General features: G+C 42.0%; 2 protein-coding genes across 2 annotated transcripts; one reads left to right on the forward strand and one right to left on the reverse strand.

Annotated features, from left to right (window-relative positions):
• The first annotated feature begins 899 nt into the window (after nucleotides 1–899).
• On the forward strand, nucleotides 900–9,479 carry LOC147430274 (uncharacterized). Its single transcript, XM_086494768.1, has 6 exons — nucleotides 900–1,143; nucleotides 1,385–1,481; nucleotides 1,586–1,597; nucleotides 1,672–1,790; nucleotides 7,054–7,151; nucleotides 8,662–9,479. Exons 2-6 carry the CDS (start codon nucleotides 1,403–1,405, stop codon nucleotides 9,125–9,127), a joined length of 774 nt encoding a protein of 257 aa, XP_086350894.1. The 5' UTR covers nucleotides 900–1,143; nucleotides 1,385–1,402; the 3' UTR covers nucleotides 9,128–9,479.
• A 179-nt stretch (nucleotides 9,480–9,658) lies between these two features.
• Nucleotides 9,659–12,675, reverse strand: LOC147430275 (uncharacterized). The gene has a single exon (XM_086495616.1). The coding sequence runs from the start codon at nucleotides 11,875–11,877 to the stop codon at nucleotides 11,593–11,595; it is 285 nt and encodes a 94-aa protein (XP_086351742.1). The 5' UTR covers nucleotides 11,878–12,675; the 3' UTR covers nucleotides 9,659–11,592.
• Between the last annotated feature and the right edge of the window lie 8,880 nt (nucleotides 12,676–21,555).

A 21,555-nucleotide genomic window follows, 5' to 3' on the forward strand; every position in this document is an offset into this window, starting at 1 on the left:
GCAGGAGTCTTACCAAGCAACAAGGGTAGCCTTGGGACAAGTGTCCCCCTTTCCCCTTTGAGAGAGAGAACTTGATAAATTAAAATCAATTAGTTAAATCTCCTAAATTATCATTGGATCCCGTTGGATGGCCAACCAATAGGCTTGAGGCACACCATGAGGGCAACATGAGGAGGAACTTGACAAGTGTCCCCTTTGCTTTCTTTGTACCAAGTAGGCCTTGTGTGAGTGTTTTCCCTCATCCCCCCTCATGTAGGGCTCGCCTCCTCCTTGTACGGATTAGATCTTTGAAGCCCTCAAGCTTAGGCCCAGTTCCCACCACAAGCTTGGCCCTTAAGCACTTTAAGCTTGGGCTTGGTTCTCACCTCAAGTGCAACCCTAGCATCTCAAGCACCTCAAGCATCTCAATCATCAAGCACCTCAAGCACGGACCGGATTCCCACCTCAAGCACCTCAAGCTTGGGCCGGGTTTCCACCTCAAGGTCAACCCTAGCTTACCTAAAGTCAAAGAACTTTTACACTAACTATTGGAGGTCTTTAATGAAGCTAACCCTAAGGTCTTATGCTCCATTGGCTAGCCTTGCTCTTTGATAGACCATTTCACATTTCAGCCCCTTTACCATTGGCCCCATGTTGAGATAGATCTATAAGCACATCTCAATATCTTAACCCTTGTTCCTGTTTATTCTCCCATATTAAGTGATCAGTTTAATATGAGAAAATCATTTGGGTTGGTGAGATATAAGTTTTTATGACAGGATTGAACTCGCAACCTTGGAAATAAGAGCCATGGTGATCTCTTCTTCGAGTTTTCACATACCGTATCTGAGTTTACTTCCGCGGCAAGATCTATGGCGCCCGCTTCGCTTAATGTTGGGCCCTAGATTGGGGCCTTTGCTCCTAACCTTGTGGCCAAACCTCAGAGTTTGGTGAACTTTCACTGGTCTAGATGGTGAATGGTGGAGAAAATGGGAAGAGCGAGCTCCGTAGAAGAGCCGACCAGCCGCCCTCCTTGCATGTCGGCTTTCCGCGGCAGGAGAGCTTGGACTAAAGCGGCAGGCCTTCTGTTGAGCTGCAAGCTGGGAAGTCTTTGGTCGTAATAGGGTTTTCCCTTGCAGGGGCGAGTACGGCTTTTAATGGAGCGTATGTGCGAACCTCTCTCTCTCTCTCTCTCTCTCTCTCTCTCTCTCTCACACACACACACACACACACACACACACACACACACACACACACACACACGAGAGCTACGCACGCATAGGAAAGGTCGCTTCAGTTAAGTCTGTTTAGTGAATTCCCTTTCCGTGCACTGCCTCTTCCTTGTGGGTCTACAATTTTCTAGATCAGATGGATTGAACAAGGTTACATGTTTTTGTTGGACCAGCACCTGATTCAGGCAACTATGAATTGCAATGCGCAAGCGGGGACTGTGATATCTGAGGAGAGCTGTTTAGAAAGTTCTTCTACCAGTTCGATTCAAAGTATGAGGCAATGTCATGTTTATATGTTTTTATGGTATTTTTCATATGCTGCATATAAGGTATTTCTATTTAATGGTGATCCAAGGCTTTCTTTTTTTTTCTAGAAACTGAGGAAGGTTGATCTTTACCGCGGACAAGATGCTGGCTATTTCGCTGGTGAACCTTGTTCTCAGCATTTTTGGAATAACAGCAAGCTCCATTTTTATCCTCTTTTGGTGTGGCCGCTACTTTTGTGCGAGGTTTTTAGTCAGACAGATGCCGGAGTCTCGTCGGCTTTTCTTATTAGGAACGGGCCATACGAGGACGGTGGTGCGCACCTCTCTCTCTCTATGGGTGATGTGTGTGCGAGTGTTTTGCATTTGATCTGACTTGTGTAGTTATTGTCGGAGCTAATCAGTTTACAGTCATTTGCTTCTTGTTTCAACAACAAACAAAAGTTAGGTTTGCACATAGTCAAATTTTGAAGATTGCAGCTTCTTATTTTTGTTTATAGCCTGCTTCAGGAATTCAAAATTGATCTTTCTTCATGTTTGTACTCTTTAACGTCTCGTGTCCTAATAATTGAGTGCTATAAAAGATTAGATAAATTGTCTGTAGTTTATCCTGGAATCCATTTTTTTGGCATATCCATTTTCATGCAATAGTAGATCTTTTAAGAAAAATTCAAAATTTTATGTTCCTATCTATATAAGTAGGAGTTTATCTCTTGATTGTGTACTTGCAATTGTTTTAACGATCATCTAGATAAGAGTCATGGAGTTTGGTACTTCCAATCATAAAGTACATAAGAGTCGAGAGCTCTTTAATACCCAGGACTAAAAAAGTCTCAAGAGTAGTCCACTACGAGTCTTCTAGAAGTCAATCTCAGTAGTTCCTTAGTTGCGAGGAAAGATTTGTTACTAATTATTTTCACTTCTTTTGATTTAGACAAGATTGGATCAAAATCTATTTGGGGGTCTCCTCCTTGTATCAAAAAATATGGAATCATCTAGTTGCTATATTCAAATATGTGAAAACTTCAGCACAAAAAGCATTTAATTACAGTGATCTTTAAGCGAAATACAAGAGTCATTTGAACAAGTGGCACAAGTGGCCATGAGCCTTGTCTTTGCTTGTGTGCATTGAGCCTTGGGCCATGAAATATGAGTATATATTTTTTGTTGGAATGGTTCTTGTCTTTACGACTATAGACATAAAAGCTTGAAGAGCCTTTAGAAGTTCATGGCTATCAGATGTAGCAAAAAGAGAATGGACACCTTACGTAAGCGTGTATGAATGGTGGTGGATTGTTGTTGTAGATGGTTCCTTTGTGTTCATGGCGAATTCTTCTCAGAATGAATAGAGAGAGCTGTATGTCAATAGAGAGAGGCATACTATGGTGGAGAGAAAGAGATCTGCTATGGAGAATGATAACAGAGTATGGAGTGAAAGAGAAACACGATCACGGAAATAAAATGTAAAATGGGCAAAATGTTTCGTACAAATTCTATATGTGCATGTAGCGAAAGGGAAACATGATCACGGGAACATGCGAGAACACGATGCGTAGAAAATCACAAAAGTGGAAATAAAATGTAAAATAGGCAAAATGTTTGGTACAAACCCTATATGTGCCTAAAATTCGTACGAGAAGGATCCATCCCACAACCAAGGGCCTCTGTGCGCGTGAGAGAAGCTGTAAGCAGGACTGAAAGCATCTGAAAGTTGAACCTAACACCGAATATGTGTATTTTATTTAAAGTATAATGCTTCGGGTTTTCATATGTTTTGTTCGTACTCTTGATAAAAAATGCGGGCCGTTTTAAAAGACAGGGCTAGCCCTTTTATTACAGGGGCCTTACAAAAAGGCTTAGAAGCCACACATTGAGTTGTAAGTCTTAAGCATTTAGTTTTAAAGGTGCTTAACCTTTATACATTTCAATATTCAATCAAATTTTGTGCAAAACTAGATCTTCAAGTGGGTTATCTATACTTAATATTTGAAAGGAAAATACTTTTGAAAAAAACGTTTTTTTAAAAATTTTAACCGCGAAAAACATACGTTTATTATATGCTCCTTATTATACGTCCCGTATGTCCCGTATGGTAGTTGCTATGCTAAAACCCGCCCTCAACAATAGATGTTGAGAAGTTGCAATCGTGGCAAATCTGGAGAAGCAAAATGAGCGTTTGTCAAGTGTAGCGGAAGTGTTTTAAGGATTTTGCTCAGATCTAGTACTCCGGAGGCACAAACATAAGGTTACTTAACTTCACTTGGAAAGAGAAATTGGACTGAATACAACGAATGAGAGTGAGGCAGAGAGAGAGAAAAGAGAGACGACACTGCATTTCGGGTCCCACCCACCCTCAAGGGTCCCCTTGCTCTGTTGCTAGAGCAAGTGCTTGCTTTATTACTTGCACAAATGTTGATACACTTTGCTAAATGCTGAGATGCTGACGGGTACTTGCTAGAGGTGCTTGGTACTATTGTGATACCGATGGGTACTTGCTAGAAATACTTGGTACTGTGAGGCTAAAGTTGGATACCGAAAATGCTACTGATGCAAGGCTGAATGCTGGTGCTGAAAACCTGAATGCTCGTGCTGAAAGCGCTGAATGCTGGTATTGAAAACGTTGGGGGTACTGGTGAAACCGGCCTGTACTTTCAAAAAGGGCTGCAGACTTTACTTCAAACCTTGATTTAGCTTTCACCCATTATTAGTCGTCTATTCTACCTGTACTTTCAAGACACAACACGGGGGAAAGGGATACAGGCTGCTAGAATGCACCTGTATGAGAAGACCGACACCAGATTGGCCCCTAACTTAGGCGCCCCTTTCGGTATTTCTTTATTGCTTAAAAGAGGGAATAAACGTTGTGGTTCCCTACAAGCTGCCCTGCACAAGCTTGGCTGAATTTCAACTGTTCCGGCCCGATTTCGGCAGCATAACTGTACTAGGACCCTTCACAGTCAGTATTCCCACGCATTGAACGACTTTCCCGACGCATACGGGCACTTTGCAAAACCTGGCGAGAATCTGCAGCACGCTGAATTCTCTGTTTTCAGCCCCGAAAATGCGCCAGATCACGTGTACAGCAGTCCCCTCGTGTCCCCGAACCTCCTGGGGGTATTAGGGACCGTTTAGGGGCAAAACCCTAAACCTGCAAAAATACACAGCAGGCTGTAATTCACTGTTTCGGGCTCCGTTTCGCGTGCCGGTCGCATCCGTAGCAAGTCCTCGAGCTCCCGCACCTGTAGGGCTACTTGCCCTTTGAATCGGACGAGATTTCTGGTGTGAAACCTCTCCGAATTCACGTGTACCTGCGGGGGGATTAGCCGTTAGCTAATCCAACACTTGTGCAAGAGGCTCTTGCCTCGGCAATCGTGCATGAACCCACACAACTGTACATTGGTCAATTGAAAAGCCCACTAGAGGGGCTTAACATACTGCCATAGGGGAGAGAGAGGGAAGTGCGTAGCGTGCAGGGCATCACTCCTGGCACCGCACTGTACATAGGAGGGAAAGCAAGCACTCCATAGCTCTTAACCTGTGACAAAATCTGAAAATGAGCCTCTCCCAGCTTCAAATTCAGCGCCACCTTCTTTTGCACGAGGAAAGTGCACCAGAATGTGCCACTTGGCGCATTTACAAGCATTTTCCCGTTTCGGGGTTGCTGCCTAAAAATCTCCCAACCGGTTGCCCAGTTGACTTCACGGCAGAGTAAGAAAATGTTCTCCTTGTCATTCCGGAGGTTATGACGCAAACACATTTTCAGGTCCCAAAATAGCAGTTCCCTAAATTTTAGGAGATGCTGCCATTGTATCTTTCTAGGTCATCTGACCCTCTTTGTACACTGCAGCCACACCGAGAACTGAAATGTAGCCTCTGTAACAAAGGATTCCAGTTTGGCTAGTCAATGACCCCACTTGGCTAACCATAGTCCTTGTCCAACCTTAGTGCTCTCTTGCCCTCAGGCCTGGACTCCCTCTGAACAGTTCCACACTAGCTATGCAATGCAGGGCAATTAGATTTCCTGAGGGGCGTTTTCCAAAAAGTGGAAATAAATAAATAATAGGAAAGAAATCAACAAAAGGATAGATAGTAGTCACACGCTGGTGACAACTGGTGCTGAAAACGCTGGCTAGAAAGTCACTTATTAATAAATTTGCTTAAGGGACTCTTCACATGCCTATATGCTGAAATGGCTGAACTGTGCAAGAGAGGGTATGCAACTACGACCTGCCTGAACATGCACATCCTACTAGAGGCTCACAAAGTGCCATGCTAGGTCCTATGCTATACTAGGACTGACGCTAGATGTAGTGCGCACGTGACAGCGCTAAGCCAAGAAATGATGAACCGTCCAATGCCAAGGGAAGATGACCATTGTGGAGGTTGGACCGAGCAAGCTAACATGGAAGGCTGAAGCAAAAATAATTTCCAAGAAACATAACAATTCTTGGAAGATGATGAAATGGAAGTGCCAAAGATGAGCGTATGATAGCCCAACGGCTAATGGTGAAGCACTCTGATCGGAGGAGAAAGGCTGTTGAGATTTAGAAGAAATTGGCAACACTCCCAAGTCCAAAGGAATTGACATCCTCCAGATTTTTGAATTTACATTGCATGCAATACTTTTAAGGCACAAAATGCTTGGAGATGATCACCGTGTTGCCAAGACAAAAAGGAAAACTAATTTATGTACGAGATTGAATTTGGGAGGGTTGTATATCTAGAATTAAGTCTCTTATTCATATACAATCTTGAAAGTAGATAAGGCCTTGCTAGTTGAAAAATCAGCTTTGCACCTTTTTTTTGTGGTTGAAAATTAAGAATGTAGGCATAGACAAAGGAAGAATAGACTTGCTGAGATTGTCGATGACATTGACATTGACATTGACATCGTAGCATGGTTGGATTTTCTTTTGAATATTTCTCTACTACTAGTTGAGGTTTTTGTATTGCATTGGAGTTTTTAAGTGTGCTTAATTTAATGTCGTTAATCCAACTTTGTGAGAAGAGAAACAAGTATCAATAAACAAGCCGCCTACAACTGCTCTTTCTCTTTTTGTTCAAGAGCAGCCTGTTGTCTTGTGCCTTTGACATCAATAATGTTACAATTGATAGTCATAAGGGGTTTCATAGCTGTAAGAGGAGACGAGTATCACAACCAACAATTTCCAGTTGAATGTATCTTGAAGTTTGTGCTCAACTGCAGAAACATGTCCATGTAGGTTACCTCTGCCAATAGCTGGCTATAAGGTATCTCTTCTGTGTTGTGAGATTAGAAGTTTTGGTTCAAATCATCTCAATCCCTAGTAAGATTGTAAAAATATAGTGGTGGCAAATACTTGGTAACTGCGAAGGGTAAATGTTTCAAAAAGTGCACACCATATGTTATGCTGCTTAGTGTTTGGTTAATATTGTGGCCCCCGAGGTCAAGTGTTTTCATGTTATTGTGTATCTGCTTATTTTTTGCTTCAACCTGGAGAACGGAGAAGTTCATAGAAAATGTTGATAGAATTCTAAGATTCTTCTTGTGCTCTTTTATGAATATATGCTCAGAGACTGTTTTCTGATTTTGTAGCCAGGCTGGACATAACGATGTCGGTGTAAGTCCATTGGTTATGGCTTACTTTCCAACCATCACATTTCACCAAGATACATCTCTCCCAAGACAAGACTCTATGTAAGCTTTCTAGCCTTCAGCATGCGTTATTTTTTCAAATAAAAGATTGATCCAGATAATATATTTTGAAGGTGACAACTTATTTATGTTCTTTTCTCCTTCAAAGCTTCATTAGAAGCATCTTTGGTTAGCGTCCAGATTTGATTTTAATTATCTGGAAACTGCTATTTCGCGATGCTGACACCAAACTGTCTGGAGCGAAGGGATGTCATATTTGTAAACCTTTCTTCATGAGACACACATATTGCTTGCCAAAGAAATTGACGACTTATCCATGTTCTTTTCTCCTTCAAAGATTCATTAGCATCTTTGGTTAGCGTCCAGACATGATTTTAAGTATCTGGAAACTGCTATTTCTCGATGCTTACACCAAACTGTCTTGGACGACTTGCACTAGGGATGTTGTATCTCTACAGCTTTCTCCATGAGACACACATATGGCTTTCTCCTTCAAAGCTTCATTAGAAGCATCTTTGGTTAGCGTCCAGACGTAATTTTAAGTATCTGGAAACTGCTATTTCTTGATGCTAACACCAAACTGTCTTGGACGACTTGCACTAGGGATGTTACATCTCTAAGGCTTTCTCCATGAGACACACATATGGCTTGCCAGAGAAATTGCCACTGAAGGCAAGCTTTTGAGATGGTGTAAAGACCTCTACAGTGCAGTTGATTTGATAGAAAACTCAGAAGCACAGGTAGCCGAGTTAAAGTAGTATTGTATGTTTCTTGTTGGTGTTCGCTTTACATCTTTGAAGAAGCGGGTATTTAGATACAGATTTCCAATATCTGTTCTTGATGCTACATGAAGCTTGTCATGGACGATGCACACTCAGGCATGTATATGTACGCCCAAGGATTTCTCCATGAGACAGGAGAGGCACAATTTAGAGAAAGAAATAGGCTTGGACGAAAATCTTTGAGATGGTGTAGATGACTGTGTATGACAGAATCTCTAAATTTGAATTAACTTCTAGAATCTAGGGAATAGGACAAGTCACCTACCAGGTGAAGCGCAGCTAGGTTTTGTGCCATGATGACATAAGCGACTAGAGTTGGGATTGTCCAGCCTGATGGGCTTATTCCACTCATAGTATGATATGGGACTCTAGTGAAGGAAGGGGCCCACACAAGCTTGTGTTTGGTAGCAGGAATGTAAAAGCTTCCTTCTGGCAATGTCAGTCTCATGGGTCCTTTCTTTGTAGGTAGGCTCAAAAGACTGGTCTTGTTGCTAAGATAGGTCCTGGATCAAGTCTCGCTCATTTCCAACGGGAAAAAAGAAACAAGACCATGCCCTCCATGTAGTAACCTCGTCGTTCATGTTACCCAGCAACATTTTCAACAAGTTGTTCCCGAGTATATGAATGTTACTGCTTTGATAGCAATAAAATTATGGATGGGTTTTACATGCATGCGTACAGGAAGACTTGCAATTGGCTGGACTGGCACTCAAGTCTAGGCTCTTGATTAGTTTCTGTTTCTTGAGAGTGGGTGAAATTTTGGTGAGCAGGTGTGCAGTATGTCTCGGAGAATACAAAGAGGAAGACCTTCTAAGAACGCTCCCGCAATGTGGACACAATTTCCATGCTAACTGCATCGATGCCTGGCTACAGCGACATGTCACTTGTCCGGTGTGCAGGATGTCATTGCAGGGATATTTTGTTGGCAGAACATTGGGTATGCATCAATCCATGGATGACCAACCGGAAGCTTCACCGACAAACCAACCAGTCTATGGAATAGGATTGAGTGCTTTGTCTGGAGAACCAAATTTGACGGTGGCATGTATGCTTCCCCATGCATCTTCAAACAGATCTCGTGAGAACCTTGTGGCAGATAATCCTTTAGTCCTGACTGTATCGAGTTCACAATCGTCAAATAGGTCCGATGCATTTGATAGTTTTCATGAGCAAACAGCTAGGATGGATGAGCATGGAAATGGTGGGGGGTTAACCCATTGTACAGAGAGGGGATGAGTTTTCTTTTGATTCAGCACGCGGGACAACCAGCAGCAAGAAGGTTTTAACCTTTATTTGGTTTATACACAGGTCTTAACCTAACACACTTATGTCTAGGGACTTGCTTCCAGTGATTTATACCTCCAGTACTCTTCAGGCTCCTGTATCCTTACCCTCTGTACATACATACTTCAGGGGTATGAAACTGAAAACACCCTTACGTCTTTTCTCCGCAAGGTACGTACTATTGCAATCCTAGAAAATGGTTGCAAAATACTTTTTGAGGATGTGAGTCGGCAACGATGCGAAAAACTCTCTCCCCTTATTGTGTCTTCGTGTTTAATTTGATGGTTGAGGTCTTTCAAAATTTTTTTCATTGTCCGGTGACGTGGTGCCTGCCCCCTAACACCAACAACCCCCCCCCCCCCCCCCCCCCCCCCCCCCCCCGGGTGCGCTGCTCCGGTCCCCATCCCTGCACCCCCAATCCTAACACACACACAAAAGCATCTAGATACAGAATCATGCATGCACATGACACCTGTGCTTTGTCTTTTATTTGTAAAATGGATTTCTCGAATATTGTGGTATTATGATTCAGGTGATCGAACCTTAGATCTTCAAAGTAAATACCTTCCATTTGTGGGGAGTCGGGAAGAAAAGAAACTTTAGAGGGCTTTGAATATCTCTGTTCCTCAGTGAGTAGTTTCTTTTTGTCCACCTAAGGGGGCTAAGATGTGTGGTTGGCTTATACATTTAACTGTGGCATGTAATATCAATGTGGCTTCAGATTGCAAGCAAAGGTTAACTTTATAGGTAACTAGCTGCCTTTACCTGGTGAAGGTTGGCGGGAGAAGATAAACTGGTCAGCTTCTCAAGCTTGTCACAGTAAACTTGAAAATGTACTTGATATAAATTTTAAGTTGTGCAACTAGAGGATGCAAATTCCAAGCACGTGAGAAACTCGAGACGCCCTGCTGGGATGCCTAGTGTATATGTTAAAGCTGTAGTTGTTTGTAAGGTTCACTCAGTAAGGATTGAAGATATTTCTGGATGGTCTGGAAGAGTAAAATATCCTAGCGATGGCGCTGAAGATTGTCAATGGTGTGACCTTCCTCATTTAGTCCAAATAGGGTGAACAAGCAGACCTCTTCAACAAGGCCTTTATTCAATTCTAATCCAATCTCATCATAATCGGGCTGAATATAGGATCTCAGAGCCATTGCTAGATGCCCTATCTGCATCATATCTGTCATATAGGGCGCATGTGGATTTGAAACCTTCTGGGTGTCTAGGGAGAGAGCTTGCCCTTGCATCCCAGGACCAATTTTTCTGGCAGCGCTTGGTGTCTCCTCCCATAGGTACATACATATATGCATATATGAACGTGCGTACATACACATATACATACAGGCATTTGTCTTTTTTGAGATGCCTAGCCTCACGTCTTTCTAGAATTACGTTTTATTATCCTACAGGTCTTTTGTAATATTAGCTGGACTCATTCTGAGTACATGACCATTTGGAATTTGGCTGGTGTGACCATCTTGATGCACACTCCTTGTTGGCAAGAACATCTTGTGGGTTGACTTTGAAACAGGTCTACACATCTATCTATCTATATATACTTAGATAAGGGCGGAAGGAGCTCCCTGCCACATGGCGAAAGCTCCCACCTTTATATATACTTAGATAAGAGCGGAAGGAGCTCCCCGCCACATGGCGAAAGCTCCCACCTTTATCTTATATAGGCTTCTCTCGTTAGTGTCCTTGACTGCTCCTCCCTCCAACAGCGGCTCCGCCCTCTCTCTCTCTCTCTCTCTCTCTCTCTCTCTCTCTCTCTCTCCCCCAGGCCGAGGCGAGCTGAGCGAGGCGGCGACCACCAGTCACTGGCTACAGGGGTGCGAGCCTCCACCATCGACAGGTTGAGGAGATCCGGGCCGGATAGCGACGTGCCACTGAGGAGCGAGTGGCTCAGATGAGGGCTGACCACCCTGCAGCTTTCATCCGGGCAGCCCTGGCACCAGACTTGCCCATGTACCACATATTACACCCCCCCATTAGTACAGGATGGAGTTCGATAGCTTGGTGCACTCTCATGATTGTACCACCCTGAGCACATAGACATGCATATACCCTTAGATAGAGCTCCATCCCTCCTCAGATATCCCTATATACCACCATCACCATCTTCAACACATCACTAATTTTCAGTTCAGTTTTGTCTTTCCGATAGATGGATGACATACACACCATGTATATTTGATTTGTCTCATAGGCCGATTTCGGCGTAAAAAATCTCTCTCTCTCTCTCTCTCTCTCTCTCTCTCTCTCTCTGTGTGTGTGGATACAACTGCTCCCTGCGTCCTCCACTATCTTATCCTCTCTTTCAGCATCCCACATTAATCGCCCCACGACCCATAGCCTTTGGGTACAACTGCTCCCTGCGTCCTCCACTATCTTATCCTCTCTTTCAGCATCCCACATTAATCGCCCCACGACCCATAGCCTTTGGTTCCTGCAGTTGATCTCCGGTGATCATGGCTCCGCAAGCTCCTGCAACAGGCAGCTTTGTGCCAATATAGCTTCGTTTCCTGCAAGTTGCCTCCATCAACCACCTCGGCAAGCTCCAGCACCGTAGCTTCAGCTCTTGCAGCCATCAATGTCCACCTTGCAGCTCCGCAGCCTTGACGGTACATGGCTGTAGGTGCAGAGTAGAATGGAGAAGAAGAAGAAGAAGAAGAAGAAGAAGAAGCCAGCGTCGCTTCCATCTCTACATCTACTCTCCACCTCACGTCGGATAGATATCTTTGGATTGCTCCTACAACCTGAAATCTTCTTTTATCCTCTTTTTCTTCTCAGCATTAGCTGCCCCTATATTTTAGAAGTCAGGTTATGTATGCTGCAAGATCATCACATCAGTACTATCACGATAAATATGTTATTTTGTTGCCGTTTGTTGTCTTTCTCTGCTTTCCAAGCTATCAACAAGTTGCAAAGGTTTCCATGCTAGTTGGGATGTTGCACAAGGTGGTGGTGTGAACTTGGTCGTTGGAGTGTTACATGCTCAAGTTTGTGAAGAATGCTATGCCATGGAATATGAGGGATTAGTTGGCTCCATACAATGCCATGCAGCATCAATGATAGAAGCTATTTAAGGCTGGGTTCAGACGAAGGTGGTGGCAAAGCCAAGTCTTCCTATCCTGCCTCCGCGCCTCCCCAGGATTGCGGAAAATAGGCTGTTTTGAGCGAACATTTTATTGTCTTGGAAATATGGGGGAAGGGACATGGAGCATGTCGCCAATGTAAAAATGTCCCAACTTGAATGGGCATTCTAGAGTGTTGTAGAAGTGAGTGTATTCTAGATTCCCCTCTCTTCCTCTCTATCCATGGGCTCCCACGAAAGGTGACAAAAGCTACATGTATGAGAATTAAATCCCTTTCATAAGATCTTTGCTCGTGTGCCGCATATTGAATATCATATTAACATGGACGGTAACTATGTTGTCTATATGTTTGTTGACGAGCTTGAGTCGCACGATTGGCTTCTGAATATCAACTACGACAGCCATTTGCATTTACCATGGTTTTCTAGCTCCAGAGATTTCTCCAGTTCCAAAAATTTCTTGAAGCATCGATTTTTAAAATTGTAATGACTAAGTGACTATTTAATTTTGTAAATGACTTTTTGTGAAGCATATTTGAATGCAAGTTGTGTCATATGTTAGGTAACCAACAGAAAACCATCCGCAAACCAAAAGATGCTCTTAATTTCATAATTGACACCATGGCTCCACTGGCCAAAAATGATCAAAAGTGGCTATCCACCAAGCCTTTAATTAACAATGATTGAATGAAGCTTGTCGTTGCAGCTCACTGAAACAATGGTTAGGATGTGTGTATAAACGAACCCTGTAAATAAATGTATTTCAAAAAGTATCTACAAATCTTTCCATCACCAACTCTCTAATTGCATATTTCTATCGAGGGGTGCAATCACCTACGCTAATCTATTCCATGAGAGCTTCAAGATCATCAACATATAAAAATCCAAATTATATTTGCGAGGCATCATTCAACCAAACCCAACCATAGAGTATTGCTATCGAAGGGATGCAAAATGAGGCATTCTTTGCACGATAAGCTTTGAAACTTGGAAACTGAGGGCAGATGAAGAGAGGACTCAACAATATGCTTTGTACTTCATTCAAGAAAAAAAAAAGATGCAAATAAGTAGCATGCTTTGTTCTTGAGGAACCATGAGCATTGTTTTAACTTGTGTCATTTACATTCTTAATCATGGAGAGTTACTATTTTTTGGTGATGATTTTTGCGTGGCATTCAAGCTTTAGGTCCACTTCATGCTTCAAGCCAAATCATAAACAAGAAAGGAGCAAATAAAATTTTGTCACTAAGGGTGAACTGCCTAAACAGAACATATGCAAACTTGAGCGTGTAAAACCGTTGTTTGGTGGACACAACGATCCGACACATTACAGGCGGATGCACACCAAACCCTGTAAACACTCGCTCAATTTCTCGTGTAATTCAACTTAGATGATTTGTAATTGTAATGTAATTTGACATATCCTCTCAGCCTCCCTGAGTCTACACCCTTGTAAGTAGTTGAATGGTCGTGGGAAAGCTCTCTTAACTTTTAAGTCAAAACCCTTAGTTTTAAACTAAAGAGGTATCATTAGCTTGGAAGAGTTTTTTGAACGTTCACTGTGAGAGTTTCTTGCTGCTACAAGTTGTAATCCTCTTTTCTCCTTGACTGGTAACCAGAATTCAATTCTGAATAGCACATCATGTTCCCAGTCTCTTGCTCTACAATTTTAGTATAACCATTCTCAATTTTGCTATGGTTCGCGATGCATTGCTTGTGAGCTAAAATGCATTGGTTTGAAGGTTAAAATGATTGTTTTTTGATGTTTTGACCATGGATAAATGTTTCTATGCTTAAGGGGGACCTTACCGAATACTTCTGTTTCAATTTTTTGCACATTTTTTTGTGTGATGGATAGTGATTTATGTACCTTCCCAGGCGGTGGTAGAACTTGGTAAGATTGCGTCCCTAGGTGTTGTAATACCTTTCTTTAAGTTTCGTTGCATTCCGAATTCGTTTGGATGCCGAAAATGCTTGATGACCTAGAGTGGTGAGATTGAACTCATACTGATTTTCTGACTAGGAAGTGGTTGATTTGCTTTTGTCGTAGTATGAGTAGCCCTCTGAGTTCACTTTGGTGAGATTAACACTCTCATTAAGTCTCCGTGCCCCATCACGAGTCTCTTCTTTGCATATTGACATTATGTTAGTACAAAAGAGCTATGCTGCAAACGTCCCTCGACTCGCTAACATTGGCGCCGCTGCCGGGGAAGCTGATCTTTAGGTGGTGAGTGACTCAGTGTACGAAAAAATTCATTCCAAAGCTTTTGACACCCATCCCGCTTACATATAGACAGTGAAGTAGTTAGACGTAGGTTTAGTGCTTAGTAGAGATTGGAGTCCGAGATTAACGAGTGCTACTCCTTATGAGCAAAGAAAGCTGTGAGTGAAGTACAAGAGAGGGTTTCGTTCTTTGATTTTCCCATGCTTGGAAAGGATTGTTCCACCATACACTTCGTTGTCATTTTTGTATTTTTAAGTTCATTTATGTTTGCAAATTTTCAGTTTATAGAAGTAGGTTAGGTAACAAATTACACCATCATTTGAGGCCAAAAGGATCGAGGAAAAAACTGTCAAATACCTTATTTTGGTGTTGAAGATTATAACTTTGAAAGGTTGAAAAATTGATGGTCAGAACTTCAAAACTGAACCAAACCCAACAAAACTTTCAGAAAGGGGATAGAAACACTTGCTAGAAACAGACTGTGCAGAAAAATTTCAATTTGACTGTCAAAAATGGATCGTGATCCATGTACCTTTTTGGAAAAAATTGTTAAAACTGTTTCCCTTGCTTAGAACACGCTCTCAAGCATTAGAACCTTGAGTTTGGTCAGAAATAGAGTGCTAAAAAATAACTGAAATCAAGAAATTGGGTTGTGAAAAAAATAAGAAAAAATTGAACTTTAACTTGTCCAAATTCAAAAAGGCAAGAGAATTGGGATCAACTACGAGTAGGGAACCAACATAACCAAAAAACACGACCAGATGCTTCCCAACATGGATCGCGATCCATGTTCCAGGTAGACATCTGACATTGAAATTTGACCAATGCACTTTTGATTACTAAGGAAACAACTTTTCCAAAAGGAGCCATAGACAAAAAGTAAAAAAACCCGATCAAAATACCAAAAAAGGAGTTGTTTGCAAAAAACCGTAAAATAGATACAAAATCTTGCTTTTGACTTAGAAAGAGTTGATCAAATCCAAAAAGATTTGGGGAATAGCATCACTAGACCTTTTGTCACAAACTCACAAAGTATCAGTCCAAAATCTTACCAAACATGGATTGCGATCCATGTACCTTTTTGGAATTTTGAGCTGATATTGGGCAAGTAGAAAAGTGACAACATTTGAAGCACTTTGTTCCAAGGAACCCTTATCAGAAAAGTTCAAAAAGAGGGCAAAAGAGACAAAAATCAGATCGAGGGAGAAACCACTGGAACAAACCCTAAAATCGACTTTTGGCTGACCTAAAAAACTCCAAAACAATAAAAAACAAGGACTAGCTGTGGGTCAAATTTCAGTGCATTCTGACACTAAGGTACATGGATCGCGATCCATGTTTCCCTGACACATTTTGACACCAAACTTGCACCACAGCTAGAGAGCATCACAGAGAAGTCTAGTGGTCCTTCTAAAATTGAATTTAGATGCAAAAAACCATCCCAAGCCTAAAACTGATAGGAGCTCTGACAAAGTGACAGAATTGACCTAGCTTCAATCCAGAGGTCCATTTCTAAAAAAATTGATACCATAAGACCTCTTAAACATGATGAACCTGGTAGTACCAAGAAAAGTCCATTTGGCTTCTAAACATGGATTGCGATCTATGTACCTCTGAGCTAGAATAGAAGCAGAATTCCACCACACAAAGAGCTAGTCCACAGTACCCTTGTGCTTCTTTTAAAATTGAACTTGGACCTGAATTGTTGATGTTGTGTGAGGAATTGTGTGCTACTGAAAAACCTAGCTAAATTTTGTCGATTAAAAGCTAGAATTAACAAGAACGACTATAAGCTCACAGCTATTGAGCATTTTTTGACAGGTTGCAGGTACTAGGGGATACTACCGAACAAGTAAGATCAAACGGGGGATTCAAAGTAGTTAAGGAGGTAACCCGGTTTGGATTTTGCAATACCAATTCTTCATGAATTTGCGATCAAGAAGATTGTACCAGAATAGGAATCCCATCATCTTTGACCAAGGGAGCAATCACTCAACAGAAGAAAGCGTGAATCAGAGATCACTGCCGCCTTTAGAACCCGTTTTAGAGGAGAGCTTCTCTGACACTTCATCAGAAAGATCATACAGCCTCATAACTGAGGATTCTAACAAGTCGACCCTGAGGGAACAACTTCGATGGGGGCAGGTCCTTCTCAACCTGCATCTGATATAAAATTATTGTATTTGAAGTTTCAATCTGAAAATGTGCTTAAGATCAAAATCTATAAGGATGGAATGGACTGCTACTGTGTTAAGTTGGAAAATAAGCCGAGCGAGTTCAGAGACCTTGTAGATGTTGATTATGACGGGGATATATATTTTGACCGAGAGGGAATGATATACCTAGTGGTTCATAACCCCTTTATTGTGGATAAATGGGGGATGACTGGCACCAAGGACAAGGTAGGTTACGAGCTGGGCGATGAGCCACCCAAAATGGAGAAACAAAACGCGGTGCTCAGACGCACCAATGAGACAGAGCATCTTAATACAAACAATACGTATGTGGGGCTATATAAGTTTAATAATGGAGAATAAACACTCTACTACAGATGTGACAAACCCCGCATCAAGGAACTGACCGATCGTAAAAACCTTTATGTTTTCACGTACACGGAGGGGAGAAGTATTCAGGTGGTCATAATAGACAAGTATGGCCGAAAGTAGTCTCCAATGGATCGTAAGGAATTAGAGAGATATACATATTTTAAGGGACCACTCCACCAATACTATGTAAATCCAGAAGAGGTAAAAACCACGACTACTCACATGATACCTGAGACTGTATATGTGAGCCCAGTGACAACCAGGTTTTGGACATGAACGAGTCCCAAACACAAGACCTTTAGGATCAACGGGGTCTAGGACTTCCATGAACGCACATAGGGACAGTACTGTTCCTGATGTCACTTACACCACTAGAATCTCTCTGACTATTACACGAGATCGACTTGATGGATGTATAGCGGACAGGATACCACTGGTAGTACCAAGAGGAGATTATGAACCTAGAGAAGCCACACCAGGTGGACCAGGTGTTGTCAGAATGGTTGCGGAGGCCAGCCGTATGCGACCATCTCAGGTGGTAAAATGCGTACCCAAAAAGTATAATGGATCAAGAGATCCGTATGCCCATGTTTTCATCTTCAAACAAGTGTTGAGAGCGGAACAGGTACGTAAACGAGGTGACCCTCACCAAATTCTGCGATGAGGAAGGATATGATATCATACCATTCCATATGGGGTGTTAGCCTAGATCCAAAATTAGAATGGGAAGTCCCTGACAAGGAGGGGGTTGTCGATTGCCGATGCATAGTGGATGAGATCTGAGTAAGAGACCTTGACCAAACGGACGAAGATGATTTCCAAGACTCGACTGATAAGCTGTTAGAGGACAACATAGACGACGAGCTGTCTAGTAGCTCAAGTCAGAACATCAAATGGAAGGATCGATGGGCGATCTACTATGATTTTTAAAACCAAAATCCTCGAAGACAACGCAGATATCGAGATAAACACAAAAACAACCAAAACAAGACCAAAGAAGATTCAGTACCTCTGTTAACCAACAAAACGCAGTACTTAAGGTTAGTAGAAGCAACTGATTTCCTCAAAGACGGGATATCAAAGAGATACATGAAACCTGACTCAACCAAAACAAGAACGAAAAAGAAGAACACACAAAAACTAAATGAAGAGAGCAATTCCGCGAAATCGACGAAGTTGTCCAAAATGGAGCGCAAAATTAAATACAATGAATTGAAATGAGCCTTGAAGGAAGTTTGGACAACAAAAATGGAAACTGACGAGGAATCAAACGATGATAAATTCGATGCACCTTACCACTATAAGAAGTATACTATTCAAGATAGAAAAATTGTGGTATAGAAACCCAAACGAGATCCCAAAGAACCAGGAACTTCATATGATGGGCCTGCAAAAGCCAAATGCATCAACTTAGCAAAACCAGGTGAGGAGCCTAAACAGGCATACATCGTCACGGACCTCACTGAAGAAGAAGAGCGACTTCTAGTCGATACGCTCAGACACTACAAAGATGTCTTTGCATGGTCATACAAAGATCTAAAGGGGATAGATCCTGAGATCTGTCAGTACACGATACTCCTTAAGAGTGATGCCATACTACGCAGACAACGTCCTTACGCATACAATGAGACTTTTGCCAATAAAATCAATGAAGAGATAGACAAACTAAAGGATGCCGAGTTTATCTACGAGATTGAACACACCGATTGGGTGTCCCCTATTGTGGTCGTACCCAAAAAGATTGGCAAGCTGCGTGTCTGTGTAAACCTCAAATAGGTAAATGCAGCCACCATCAGGGCTATCCACTACCAATAACGGATCATGTTATTGAGAGGGTAGCAGGGAAAGAGGCCTATAGTTTTTTGGATGGGTTCTCAAGCTACAATCAGTTGACAATAAAAGCTGAAGATCACGATAAGACAGCTTTTGCAACAGAGTAGGGTATATTTGCCTACAAGGTAGTGCCTTTCGGCCTGACCAATGTCCCTGGTACATTCCAAAGACTAACGAGTCACGCATTCAAAGAATATCTTAGAAAATTTTAGAGATATACATGGATGATCTTTGTGTTCATTCTCATCGAAGAAGTGACCACATAACTCATCTAGGAAAAGTCTTTGAAAAGTGCAGAACGTATCGTATTTGCTTAAACCCGGAAAAATGCGTCTTCATGGTAAGACAAGGTAAAATTTTGGGCCACATTGTGTCCAAAAATGGAATTTCCACCGATCAAGAAAAGGTACAAATAATTGCCGCACTACCGAGACCAACGAAGATGAAGGAAGTGCAGGCATTTATGGGGCATTGTGGATACTACAGGTGTTTCATATATATGTATGCTGTAATAGCTAAGCCGTTGTACGCCCTCATTGCTAAGTTCGAATGGACGGAAGAATGCGAGCAGGCTTTCCATAAATTGAAGCAACAATTAATTTCTGCTCCAATTTTGCAAGCCCCTGACTGGACTAGAATCTTTCATGTTCATGTCGATGCATCAGCCTATGCCATAGGATGCATACTAGCCCAGCTAGGAGAGAAGAAAATGGATTTTCCCATTTGCTACTCTAGCCAACAGCCAAACAACGCAGAGAAAAATTATACCACTACGGAAAGAGAAGGTCTGGGAATGATATATGCTGTCAAAAAATTTAGACACTACCTTCTTGCAAACAAGTTTGTTTTCTTTGTGGATCACCAACAAGCACTGCTATATTTAGTAAACAAACCTTGTAACACTGGAAAAATTGTTCGTTGGTTTATACTATTGCTTGAGTTTGACTTCATGGTAAAAAAGGGGACTACAGACACACACACACACACACACACACACACACACACACACACACACACACACACACACACACACACACACACACACACACACACACAAGCAGATAATCTTTCATGACTGTTTCATGGGGAAGCACCTGAGGGTATCGACAATGATGATCTTCCCGATTCTTATTTGTTTAACAACGAAATGGTTCCAAGGTGGAGTGAAGAGGTCATTCCTCTACTCACAATCGGGTCATTACAGATAGAAAGACAACCATCGATTATACATCAAACACAAAATCTCCAGCTTTTAGCAGGACGATTATACAAACACGGTAAGGATGGGATATTGAGACTATGTGTACAACTCAAAGAATCTACCTACTACATCAAACAGGCTCATATACAAAATACGGGATTTCGCAATGGAGAAACGCAGACAGACCAATGACTAAAGAGACTGGGAGTCTATTGGCCAACCATGGCACACAGTGTCCATACATATGTAAAATCATATAATAGCTGTACAAAACAACCCTCAGTGGAACATGCCACCTTGTTTCGAGTAGTACAACCACCCAAATGGAGTACTCACATAGCTGAGTACTTAAAAAACAAGACCTTCCCAGAGTGATGGGGCAAGGCAAGAATGAAAACTGTAGAAGAAGAGACCAAACACTATCTACTCATTGCCAACCAATTGTATAGGCGGGGAAAAGACAAACAACTACGGCTTTGTGCTACGGAAAGCGAATATTATGTTATCTTAGAACAAGCACACTCAGGACAGCCAGGGGAACATTTCTCTGCTGATAAAACGACAAAACTCATACTACACTGAGGCATATGGTGGCCAGCCCTGTTTATGGATGCAGAGACCTATGTCAAACGATGTGATGAATGTCAACGTGCAAAACCACCCCTATAGAGAGATGAAATTCCACTAAGGCCAATGATGGGGGTACGTGCTTTTGCCAAATGGAGCATTGACTTCATTGGTCCCATCATACCTCCAGGATACAAGTCGCACGCACAATACATCATAGTATCAATAGACTACATGATGAAATGGACGGAAGCAAAAGCAACTTTAAAAAATGATGCACGAACTACAACTCAATTTCTTTTCAAACACATCTTTACCAGATATGGTCTACCCATAGAAATAGTGAGCGATAGGGGAACACACTTTTGAAACGACGTCATTGAAAGCCTCCTTGACGAATTCATGGCGGTCCATCGCAAATCAACACCCTATCATTCGCAAGCTAATGGGAAAGCACAGAGTACCAACAAAATCTTATGCACTGCACTCACCAAAATAGTCAGTGACTCAAGAAATGATAGGGATCAAAAGCTACACACAACCTTATGGGCTTACAGAGTAGCTTTTAAAACTTCCATCGGGACGACTCCCTTTAACCTGGTGTTCGGGATTAATGCGATCCTACCCTTGGAATTCTTAATAAAAACCCTACGATTGGCAACACAATTAGGATGGACGGGTCATGAGCTATCAGAGAGACTAGACACCTTGGATCTTTTAGATGAAACCCGACTTAGAGCGATAGGCTGGGATATTTGCTCAGAAAAAACAAATGAAGGCTTTCCATGATTAACATGTGATTAGCAAGGAGTTCCAAAAAGGGGATTGCGTTCTAATGTATACACTCAAACAACACTCCAAAAAACTAAAAAAGCTAGGGATGGGTCCTTTTGTAATACATGATATATCACA

This window comes from Adiantum capillus-veneris, chromosome 22 (assembly GCF_014529385.1).
Source record: "Adiantum capillus-veneris isolate H3 chromosome 22, ASM1452938v2, whole genome shotgun sequence".
NCBI classification, from domain to species: Eukaryota; Viridiplantae; Streptophyta; class Polypodiopsida; order Polypodiales; family Pteridaceae; genus Adiantum; species Adiantum capillus-veneris.

Excerpts from the sequence above, each read along its gene's own strand:
- LOC147430274 (XM_086494768.1), top strand. The coding sequence starts at position 1,403 with ATGAATTGCAATGCGCAAGCGGGGACTGTGATATCTGAGGAGAGCTGT. Across the intron at positions 1,791-7,053 it reads CGGGCCATACGAGGACGGTG|GCTGGACATAACGATGTCGG; the intron begins GTGCGCACCTCT and ends TTTTGTAGCCAG. Across the intron at positions 7,152-8,661 it reads CTCCCAAGACAAGACTCTAT|GTGTGCAGTATGTCTCGGAG; the intron begins GTAAGCTTTCTA and ends TTTGGTGAGCAG.
- LOC147430275 (XM_086495616.1), bottom strand. The coding sequence starts at position 11,877 with ATGGAAGCGACGCTGGCTTCTTCTTCTTCTTCTTCTTCTTCTTCTTCT.